This window comes from Crocodylus siamensis, chromosome 7 (assembly GCF_052110815.1).
Source record: "Crocodylus siamensis isolate JL-2025a chromosome 7, ASM5211081v1, whole genome shotgun sequence".
Classification (NCBI taxonomy): domain Eukaryota; kingdom Metazoa; phylum Chordata; order Crocodylia; family Crocodylidae; genus Crocodylus; species Crocodylus siamensis.
The window spans coordinates 61,659,951-61,672,329 of NC_143401.1; the positions used below are offsets into that span (position 1 = coordinate 61,659,951).

Sequence of the window (12,379 nt, forward strand, 5' to 3'; positions counted from 1 at the left end):
TATGTCACTGTGCTTACTAACCATTTCAACATCACTTTAGTTCAAATTCATTTTCCTTGTCAGTTGAAATTCTTCTGAGTAATTTTGACCAAACACGTTTGAACTACTTAAATAAACACTTTAATGTTGATCAGGAGGGTAAGTCAGAGTTTACTATATTTTTTTGCCATCAGGGGTTAATGTAATGGTGTAAATGTCAGAAACCATTAGAATCTAAGAGAGAGATCCAATGGGCTGGTATTCCCATTAGAGGTTAGGGAATTTTTTCAAATTAGTAGTCTTTTCACATGGGCTTTGGTATGTTTTAAAAAATATATTATGCAGAGATTACCATACAGATTTTTAGACCATTTCTAAAATGTTTTTAATAGTTCTTGTCTATTTTAATTAACTGTAAAGGGAGAAAAAATTGTATCTGACATATCACGATAGTGTGTATGGTTGTGTCCTAATAATGATGCATTCTACCAACACCAATGTATCTTTGTGTAGAACTCCTTTATTCCATAAACCAGCAGCATTAATCATGCCCTTCTTAACTGTCAAATTTCACAGTGGAGGAGGACTGTGCATAACCATAATTCTTTTGTTGCTGGATTATATATTTCTAGTTTGACATTTTTTGACAAAAAATTATTTACATACAATGAATAAACGTACACTAGGAAAATTTGCTTTTCCTCCTGTTCAGAGAAATGATGCAACTTCTATGCTGCTTTTTCAAATAATAGCTATACACAGGCAGTTAACATTAATTCCTCAGGTATGCTGGAGTAGAGTTCAGTGCAGCGAGGATGAAAGGTGTTCCCATGCCACCACCTGGCATTGACTGGGAACTAAGCTATCTTCTAGCAAGATTTTAGTTGCCCCTCCAGGAATTATTGTTGGCACTGAATTTAAGACCCTGATGCCTTGTTTCAGGCAGACCTAAACTCTAAACCAACCACAACCTCTTCATTTGATAATAAGCAATTTAATTGATATGCAGTAATAGGAGGTAAGAATAATACAAAAAATTCTATATCTACCAGTCCTAGGGTTCCCAGAGTCAAGGTACATCTGGCCGGTATGTAAGATTCACACTGAGGTTCTTTCTTGAATGTTAGATGTCAGTAGCGTGGAGGTCAGGGGCAGAGGACTGCCCCTCTCCCCTCCCCCCCAGGTAGGTGGCTGAGATGGGTTGGTGGTGTGCCTTGTCCATGATGGCCTTGGGTTTCCATCTCAGGGACCCTGTACTGCTCTGAAATCCCTCCTTTTCTATCTTTTTCCCTCTGCCATGACTCTTCATCTTTGGACATTGTTTCTTGGTTTCTCTGTGATTGTCATACTGTCTACATTGTGTCCTGTCAGCATATTCCTTTGTTCCACAAACCCACCACATGCACACATCCTAATTTGTTTTGTTCCAGTTTCTCCATTTATCGAAACTGGAAATCCCAAGGGCTCTGCAGCTGGGCACTGTGACCTGGCCAGTGCAGCAGAGTCCCTTATGTTATGGAACAGTGTGGTACATGTCTTCAATTTCTGGGCCTGTGCATCTGCTTGCTTCCTGCCTGTGTTAGACACAGTAGGCCTTGAATAAATTGTCACACACAGGATTTTAGAAATCAATTAACCCTTGCCATTGCCTTGGACCATTGTTTTAATATATATCTATCTTTCCTATAAGCCAGTTCCCCAAAACTAACCTTTAAATAGCATTTTCTAACCATCAGTTATGTCAGAAAGGATAACTGCAATGTAACATGCTCTGACCCTCGACATTCCCTGGGTACCCTCTATACTGGGAACGGAAAACTTGTTAATTAGAGCTAGTTATGCAAGCTTTATGCAGACTGATTCATGTACATCAAGGGAAATCTCAGATGTCCCTTTAATGTAGCCTTCTGGATGTTTTTCTCTGTCTGAGCAACTCAGAGCAGTACACTGGGGCTGAAGATGTGGCTTCAAACACTGGTTCTGAGGTTACTTTGTCTGGGCCAGTGAAGATGATTTTTTTGTCACATTTAGCACTTTTGAATTAGCAATAAGTTATGAGCAGGTGGTCTCATTTTGCATGAACAGTCATGGTTATATAAATTGTCACCTTCCCTCCCCCATGTAATTCAAACCTCTCTACTCTGGCTATTCCTTTTGTGAGCATTGGCTATACTCCTTTGTGATATATCTCATGGAGGGTAAGCACCTTGTCTATGCCCTTCACACTGAGATTCAGTGTGGGATTAGACTTCGTGTTTTGAGAGAGGGAGGGGAAGAGGGGAGGTTAACTCCTACATGTTACCTCAAATACTCAAGTGCCTTTGTCTTTTGAGGCAACACGTAAAAAAAAATCCACAATCATTAGCTGTTCTTAAAAATAAGGACAGATTAAAATAAAGAAACTGTCTGTATAACATACATTCTCTGAATACAAAGCAAATAAGCAGATTCATAGAGTTAGTTGAGTTTTAGAGGACAATGAAAGTTATATCATTAGAAAGTAATTTTGTTTGGCTTGCATCACAACGACATTCTGCTTTGTCCAGTGTTTCTCTCCCTTATAGGACTTGCTCTTCAAAGTCTTTAATCCCTAGTAATATCTCACCATTTTCCAAACAAAGATAAAGACATCATAAGGTTTTAGAAACTGCCCTCTTCTCCCTTCATTGAAGCCCTTTAACAGTAATTATCACCTGTACTAATTTGCTACTGCTACTTAATCTTACTTAAATTCAGTTTTCCATAGGTGACTGTTGCTGAATTGACAGAAGGTCTCTGTTTATCTAGGTCTCTCTTTAAAGTCATCAGCTTTAATTTTCCCTTCCCAGAGAATTTAAGTGTTACAATCTAGGTATGGGTGATTTAATACTGAAGTAACATGGAACCATGTAAGAGTTATCACACTGGGTCAGACCACAAGTCTGCCTACCCCTATAACCTGCATCTCACAGAAGCAGAAAAAAAATAGAGGAAGTGTATTTATACAGGATCTACACAGACTGATCTGTTCCTTTCCCCTCTTCCATTATAGTTTACAGCATTTAGGAAATTCTGTTTTGGAGGTTGCCACATTACTGCCAGATATAATTCCCACTGATGGACATATTCTGCATAAATTTGTCTAATCCTCTTCTGAACCTGGTTAAATTGTCAACCTCCATAATATCTGTGGCAATTAGTTCCACAGGTTAATTTCATGAAGTGTGAAAAAGCACTACCTTTTGTGTGTGTTAAACCTGTTTCTTAATAATCTCATTACATGTCTAGTTCTAGTACTGTGAGAGACAGTAAATAGTAAATCTCTATTTATTTTCTCCATACCATTCATTATTTTATAGATCTGTCTTATCTGCTCTTAGTTGTTTTTTCTCTAAGCCAAAAATTCCCAGTTTATTTAGTAGTTTCTTATACAGAAGCCTATCTACACCCCTGATCCTCCCTGTTGCCCTTTTCTGAAACTTTTATACCTCAATTACATCTTTTTGGAGAAAGGGGACCAGAACTACAGACAACATTGAAGGTGTTGGTGTACCAAGGATTTATGAAATGACAGAATGACATTTTCTGGGTTTTGTCAAATCCCTTCTTAATAATTCCTAATATCCTATTCACCCTTTTTCCTGCTGCTGAACACTGGTCTGATGTTCTCAGGGAACTATTCACAGTAGTTGCAAGAGTTTTCTGGAACAGTAACAACAACAGCCCATTGCACATATGCATGTCAAGTTTTTTCCCCTGTGCATCACTTTTCATATATCAATATTGAATTTTATCTGTCATTTTTATTACCCATTCATTCAATTCTATGAGACCCTTCTGCAGTTCTTTACAGAAGAATAAGTGCTTCCATTTTAATCATGAACCCTGTCATGTAAAACAATGTATAATGAAGAATTAATGCCAAACTTTGAGCAATTAAGAATAAAGATATTGTGGAGGGTTTGCACATAATGAAACATAAAATGTTTGTTCTCAGAAATGAAATCTAAAATACTGTACCATCAAATATTCAGTGGTTTAACTACAAAAGCATCAGTACTATATTCTATTATATATTATTCTGTGGATCAGATTATGCTCTGGCTTTATTGTGCAAGTGCTAGAGGCAAGAAGTAGCAAAGGACTTTCACCTGTTTTATCCCTGTATACAGGCACTAGCCACAGTCCCATTCTTTCTGCTCACCATGTATAATGACAGAACGTCTAAAGCTCTTTTTGGACTCAGTAGTGCCAGAAGTGTGGTAACATTTTTTTAATAAAGGTAGTACTTTTATTTCTTCCACCACAGCTGCTAAGAAGATGCTAATAGGAGTAAAAACCCTTATCCAGAGAATATCTGACTCATCAGTAAGAACACCTTAGGAATTCTCAATGGTAAAGAACTGTATACATCTTCCCCAATATAAGCTGTTTCTAAAAAGCCACAGAAGATGTACTGAGGAAATTGTTTAATTTGTGCTTCTTTAGGCTTACTCAATTTGTGGATAAAGGAATTTGTGTGCTATGATGGTAGTCCTTTTGTTGCACTCAGCTGCAGATTGGAATCCAAAAAGAGGAAGAGGTAAAGGATAAGGAAATCATAGATATTGCATGATCCTCAGACTGCCAGATGCAATACAATAGCAGCTATGTATAAAAAATTGGACAATAAATAAGCTTAAAGGAAGGCATTGGCTAAATTAAATTCAAGTAAAATCTACAGTAACAGGAAACATGGTGCATAAATTTAAATGATATTTTTTTTCTTTAAGTTTGTGAATTGTGCAAATTAGTAGAAACAGTAATGTAGTACTTTGCAGGTGTATAAGAACTTTTATTTGATCTTTTAAAGCCTTCTATTAATGCTGAGTGTATCAGCAATCATGCTTCTCAGAGAACTAACAAAATAATTAAACACATGCTTTCTAGGAAAGCACCCTTTTCAAAAGGCTAAGGAACCTGCATAGAATCTGGTTCTTCATATATGAAGATGATGTTTAATATGCATTATAAATAACCTGTGCAAGTCAACAAACACTGCAGTACTACTAGTGAGCTTGATGCAATTAGGGTCTTCCCTCCAGCAGTGGACTAGTAGTACTAGCTATTGATGTAATTGTTTATTAGCTTAGCAGGTCAAGGTCACTTATACACATTGCCTACAATCCTGCTGAAATCTCTTTCTTCCTTGGGGGCATAAATGCAATGAAGAAATTGCCTGTGAATCTCATTATTCTTGGTAGTGCTGCATTTTTAACTAGATAATAGTAGGAGATACTAAGGCTCTATCTAATATAATGTTAGCAATATTTTTATCATTTATGGAAGGCTGATAATAGCCGTTTGTATGATATTTTCCTTTTATACAATAATACTGTAGTCAAAACAGCAAACATTTCATTAAGGCCCTTTCTACACATTACATTTATGCCATGATTAACATGTTCATTCTGCATAAATGGCAAGGGTACTACATGTGCACCTGATAGAAGGTTCTATAAACTCACAAACCAGATATAAAAATGTTGGACGTATAATATAGAACATTTTTGTGGCTGGTTTGTACAGCCCTGTCAGTGGGTGACCTTATCTGTTGGCTTCTGATGGTGGACTTTGCTCCTTGAGGAGCTCCCCTCAAGTAACAGGAACGGGGGTGGATGTGGACTCCCTGCTCAGCTGCCTTTCTCCCAGGGGCCCTGTGCCACCATGGCAATGCACCTTCTGCCTGACAAGCAGCAGCCTGCATAGCAGCACCATAGAATTGTACTCCCAGCTGTTGCTGGGAAGGCAGGGGTGCATGGCCAGCACAGGGCTCCCAGGAGAAAGGCAGAAAGGGAGGGGGCAAGGTGGATAGTGGGACTTGCCTTTCCAGTTTAAAAAGGTGGTCATCCTAATTATGATCCCATCAACCCCCATGGTGGATCATATCTCATGGCCCGTGGTATTTTTAAATGAATATATACCAGGGGCATTAAATACAAATATTTAGACTAGAATTTCTAAAAGGACATAATATTTATGTCGTAATGTTTTGCTATCCATAAGTCTAAGAAAGTCATCTGTCAAATACTAATTCCGGCTTCATTTGTATAAGAAAAATGGCTTGTTTTGAAATGTGTTTCCTGTGGAATGAAAGTACCTATAGTTTGTTATTTTATCTGTACAGATCAATGTGGGAAAGGAATAATTGATTAATCCTCTGAGGAAATGGCGTTTCCTCTATTTCCTTTGCTTATCCATTTTAAAGCTACTATACTTTGAATTTTTTTATTAGACTTCAGTGGTTTTCATTGAGTCAACTTTTTCTCTTTGGTTAAACCTAGACATTATACTTGTGGTGCTTTTGCCAGTATAGAAAACAGTCTGTTTTCTCTCTACTGAACTCTTTTCAGAATGTTCTTAAAATTAAGAAGTTAAACCAGATTAATAAAGCAATTGATGCAAAAAAATGTACTACACAATACTCATTAGTATTGATTCTTCACAAAGTAGGAAAACCAAATTTGAAATGAAGTGATTTTTCAATGGAACATGAAGTTTCAACAAACTGGATATCCTCATTTTTAATGATCATTTGTTTTTTGGAGTTCTGAAACAGACAATGATTCCCACATTGTCTTGTATAGATTTCCACACAATTTAATTGTCTTTGGTTTAGATGAGCTCATATATTTTTTCCAGGAAGTTGCTTTTATTTTGCCAAATGAAAAGAAAAAAAAATATTCTGGGTCATTATTGTACACTGTAGAACAGCTAACAGGATTTAAAATAAAGGCTAAATTCTGCCCTCAGACGGGAAGTCTACAAAGGGAGAGGACACTTAGAACCTTAATTCACCACTTGAGACTGCTTAGCACCTTGCAGGGTCAAACCTATTAAGATTATGTGATTTTTGGCAGCAAGCAGGTCTATAAAAAGAAACACAAAAAGCACCCCACAGTCTGTTGCATTAGCCTGCAACATGAAATACTGCTGTGAGCTGACACAATTCCTTACCTAGAAGATGTCCCCAACAGTACTGCTGCATATGCACATTATGTTGGCTTGCTGGTCCGGTGGCAGAGTAGAGAAACAAATATTTTATTGAGATATTTTTAAAATTGTGAAAGGAAGTTGCACGTGCATAAGGAAAAAAAATATCAAATTGCAGTATTGTCAACTCTCATGATTTTGGTGTTATTCTTAAAATCTATGCTTTGTGAATATGAAAAACTTTGCTGTTTCAAACTAAAATAAAAAGGTATGTTTTTGACATGAACAATGCCAAAAATCATGGGAGCTGGCAATACTGTAATTGTGTAAAGCAGAACTGTTCAATTTCTGAGTGTCCAGGGGACAATCCCCCCAGGCTGTACAACCCCCCCCCCCAGGCCTCATGATGTATTGCATAAGCCACCCCTACAATGTGGACAGTCTTCCTCCCTCCTGCTACACTTCACCATGCCATGCCATGTGCATCCTATCCTTTCACTGCACCATAGGTACTCCCCCCAATATTACACCATGCTGCATGCCTGTCTGGCTGCACTGCATCAGTGACCTGGGCTAAGAACAGACAGTCAAAAAGCCTGAGGCTTTTGATTGATTCTTTGCAGACTATTCAGTCTTTGCAGACTGAGACTGTATTGATTCAGTCTTTGCAGACTATTCTAAACTTCAGAAATTGAACCAATAAGCAAATGAACACACATTCACTTTTGATTCAGGAAATGCAGCTACATACCTGCAGTGGGGGGGGGGCAGTAGGCATGCCTACAAGACACTGCCAAAGGGGAGGAAGACAGAAGCCCTTCAAGACTTTTCCTCCCTCCCTGCTGGAGCAGAGAGGGTGTGGCCAGGCCACAGCCCATGCTCTGCCTGAATAGAGGGGGCCTGGGCAGGAGAAGTTGGTGGAATTGAATTCATAAAAGCTTGAACAAGAATAATTATTTCCTTTAAAAGCTATAAACTGAAGAACCATAAATACAGCATGGGTGGTATTTTTACTTACTCTTTCTGCTGCTCCTGAGGTCTCCTGGATTTGCAGTCCAGAATTACAGAAGCAGGACACTGCAGGGTTGCTTATCACTTCCTCTTCCTGCTTCCAGGTGTCGCTGGGATTTGTAGTCCACAGTCACAGCCAGCACTAAGTTTTAGCAGGGCAGGGAAGCTCTGTAGTAGGGGGAAGGTAAGTTTAACCTTCCTGCCTGGCCCCAGACCCCAGCTGGGGTTTTGCTGATTGGGGGGGGAGGCAATGAGACCAATGAGCCAGCCCTCACTACTTCAGCTAGATAACAAAGGGGCAGGGCCAGCTCTGCTCTCCAAAGCAGACAGCATAGCCCAGTCCAGGGATGAAAAGCATGCTGGGGGACTATAATTTAACTTGAACCAGGAAGTGGTCTGGGACAGAAATTTCATAAACTGGTGTGACCTAAATCAGTTAAATGTGATCCTACATTCAAACTAGTTTCAGACACTTCTCCAGTATAGAGTTTATAAAATAATGCAAAATAACATAAGTATATCTTAAAATGTATATCATTCCCTTCATTTACATGCATTAGGGCTTGTGAAGCTTTGCTCCCTGATTCAATTTGGCAGAGATTTGGCTTGATTCAGTGGCCAAATCTCCAAATCCAAATTGAATCAGGAGACCCTTTAATCTCTCCAAATAGAATCAGAAACCTCCAAATTGATTCGGAGAAATTTGGAAAGATTCAGAGATTTGGACATAGACACAGCTTTAATTGTTTTCTCTACATACTTCAAGGTAGCAGGCAGCTCATGAATGCTGGGATGGTGGGGCAGTTGGAGCAGCAGACCCAGAAGTAGACCATAAGTACTTCTCGTCCACTTCAGGATCCACTGGGGTGTGCACTGGGTCCCCTCCCCCACTCTGACTTGGTTACTGGTGCCAACTGGGTCTGAGGGGGTACCCGGGTTCCTCCATGGCTGAAGTATTTCTGGTCCACTTCCAGGTTCACTGCCAAGCATGCACGGGGGAGGGGGATCCCCCACGCTCCTGTGGGATGCTCTATCCGCCCCACTATCACAGTGTTCATGAGCCATGTCTGGTACCTCAAGGTATGCAGAAAAAACATTCAAAGCTGTGTCTATGGCCGAATTGCTGATTCTCCTAATCAGCATCAAATCTTCAGATTCAGACTCAGCTAAATAAAATCGGGGACGGTGATCCGAATCAACAAATTGAATCACTTTCCCTCATTTAAAACAGCCTGTTTTTCACACCCCTGGCCTCAGAAGCATTGTTCTTTGAGTAAGAACTGTTGACATGCAAGAAACAAAATTTGAATTATATCACCTAAAGATTTTATTGTTTTTTGGTTGGTTTTCTTTGTTTGTTTGTTTGCTTTTTACAATTTTAACAATTTATTCTCATAAAATCCACATATGTTTCTTTCTGTCTCTTAGGTAACACAGCAAAAGTGTTTATTGATGTGCAGGATGAAAATGACCATGCTCCTGTCTTTACCAAAAAACTCTATATTGGAGGAGTGTCTGAAGATGCTAGAATGTTTGCTTCTGTGCTTAGAGTTAAGGTAAGAGTCATCTTATTTCAGTACATTTCACAGACCAAAGAAAAGAACATGTGCCCTAGATTGAATATCTACAGAAGGTTGCAGTAGATATTCCTCCAAATTACTTGAGCTGTTTAAGTTATCAAAACCCATGCTTCACTTGAACAGTGATTGTACAGATAGTAATTATCTGAGAAAAGAGCCCCCAAAACAAATTAAGGTTATAAATCAGGTATTACAATGTACTTCTTTATTGAGCCTGTGCCCAGGTGGCTGGTGGCAGTGCAGAGCTTGGGTGGGCTGCATTTGGGTGTGAGGGAGGGGGCCAGGTGTGGGGACTCCCTCACACGCACTTCTCCCTTTGCACACAGCCCTGGCAGGTAGTGGCAGTGGCAGCAGCAACAGGCAGGGGTGTTTAAGGAGCTCATGCCCAGCACAGGTGTTGCTGCTATGTAGAATGTGGCTCAGGCCAGTGCTGCACATTGTGGTGAGAGGCATAGCCTCTGCCAGGTAGTCTGTATCACCAGCACTCCCCACCATGCATGCACAGCCTCCACACTCATACTGCATGGCTGGGAAGCCCCAGACACTGGAGGCAGCTGCCTTCCCTGCCCTCAGGAGAAGGCATCTGGGGCTTCCCTCCTGTGCTGCTTATCCCCAGTGTTTGACTTTTAGTGTATGATTTAGTTTTTTTCTGGTTCTGGTTGGCACCCCCGAACCCCCACAAAGGAGTATTTCTGAGGGGCAAAGGGAGGGACTTCCAGTGGCAAAGGTCAGGGGTTAGACTTCTGGTCCCAAGATGGTGGGGCAACTGTCAAGGGGTGGGGCTGCCCATGCAGCCCTCAACAGCTTAGCAAAACTCGTTCAGTGGCACTCTACCTAAAATAATTGCCTGCCTCTGGAATGTAGCAGATCTTAGACATTCCCTTCACCTCTTAATATTAGCTTTTTCCTAATTTTTTCCTCAAGCATTCTTATGAAGCAGAATGTTTATATTCACATAATGAAAGGAAAGCTTCTGTTCCAGTTCATGAAAATAATTTCAGATTCTTGTTTTGCATGCTATAAATTTGGAAAAGTCTATAATTAATTAATAGAATCATAGAAAAGAAGGGCTGGAAGAGACCTCATATGGCCATATTATCCAATCACCTGCTATGGTATAGGGTGAATAACTGTACAGAGCAGGGGTGCTCAACCTCCATCCCACAGGCCAAATGTGACCCACAGAACCTTAGAAACCAACCTGTGGAGCTCCCCACAAGTCAGGAAATTTGGTGGTGGGGGGCAGTGGCAGTACTGTCATCCTTCCCTGCTGCCAAAATCCCAAGCCCTGTGAGATAGGTAAAAGCCAGGCCATGACACTCCCTCCACATGGCCAGATTGGAGCCAGGACATGCCCCTTTCACTCTGCATGGCTGGGTTGGGGCTGGGCTGTACCCCCTTTTTCTAACAAGGCTGAGCCATGCCCCCTTTCATCCAGAAGACCAGGTTGGGGCTGAGCCATTCCCCCTTCCTCCTGTGGGGCTGAGTCACAACCCCTCCTCTTGTTTAGCTGTTTCCACACCCCCATCCCCCTCAGCCAGGTTGAGGCCATGGACATGCCTTCTTCCTCCCATAGGGTCAGGACATACCCCCTCCACCCATGGGACTGGATAAGGGCCCAGTTAAGACCCATTCTCCCACACAGCTGGATGATGGCTATGCTACCCTCCCAATCCCATTCTGTATGGCTGGATGGGGCCACACCATGCATGCCCTCAGCACTGGATTGGGTCCATCCGCAAGATACAAAGATACAGCCTATGGAGGGACTGGGCACTGATCATCTGGCCTGCCAGACAAAAAGTTTGATTACCACTAGTATAGAGCAGATTTTTTTTAAAGTTAATTGTATTTGGGAGAGAAAAATACCAAACTCTTAAGTTTAAATAAAGGATACATTAAAACTGCTATGGTATAGGTCCTATGTAATAATATGTGGTTGTGCAAGCTTGGTTTACCAAAGCCAGTGCAAGATCTTCTTTCATTTAATTAACCTCCACATGGTTTCTGTATTTTGTTTCACATAACTATCATGGAATAGCCTAATATTTGCTGATTCTAGTTTATTTACAAGATGGCACAGAATTTGACCTTGCAAGAATGTTACCTTATTTTGACCTGGTGATTTATTTATAACACTGAAATCTAAAACAGAATGACAAAAGTTGATTAAAGATGTTCATTGTTTTCCTCAGGGTACTCCTTCATAACGTTAGGTCATAGTTATTAAAAAATTGGAAAACAGGTGAAAACTGTCAATCAAGAAGGGCTGTGTCCCTCTGCTGGACTGCTCTTGTGACATACAGTAGCTCTATAGTTGTTTTAAAGGGAACAGCTATGAATTTCCCTAAATTACAAGAGTAATCTCTGCAGTCTAAAAAGATATCTTAGTCTGCTTTTTGCCTGTCCTTCCCATTATAGGTATTGTATCCTGAACCAATGTACACTGCTCTCCAGTGATTTCTGTTTTTTTGGTGGCCATTGTTTCCTGCCAAAAATTAACCTTCAGGCTTAAATTGCATTAATAAATTTGGAGAAATGTAACTGTTGTTTAATATGTATGTTTGCGGTGCTTCAGTCATCTTAGAAATGGCACATCTTATCTAAAGTTAGAACTAATTTTAGATTAACATGGGTTAACCTGATCTATTGAATGCTTGTACTTATTGCAAACCACTCTTCACAGCCTTGGGTCTGTGCTGCTTTTACCTTCTCCCTCCCCTCCCCCCCAGCCTCCTGCCCCATGAAACTGACCAGCCTATTTTTGATCTATATTCCCTCCCCTCCTCCACACAATTGCTATCCTCCCCCCACCCCCCAATTTACAAGGAGTGATGAATACTTGCATGTGACAGTCC

General features: G+C 40.4%; 1 protein-coding gene across 2 annotated transcripts in view; it reads left to right on the top strand.

Moving 5' to 3' along the window:
• The window catches only part of PCDH15 (protocadherin related 15), a 1,613,120-nt gene that overhangs the window by 1,477,966 nt on the left and 122,775 nt on the right, over positions 1–12,379 (top strand). For both annotated transcript variants that reach the window (XM_090057186.1, XM_090057185.1), the window contains one exon: positions 9,370–9,497. In XM_090057186.1, coding sequence (XP_089913312.1) covers positions 9,370–9,497 — 128 coding nt within the window. The remainder of the gene's footprint in view (positions 1–9,369; positions 9,498–12,379) is intronic.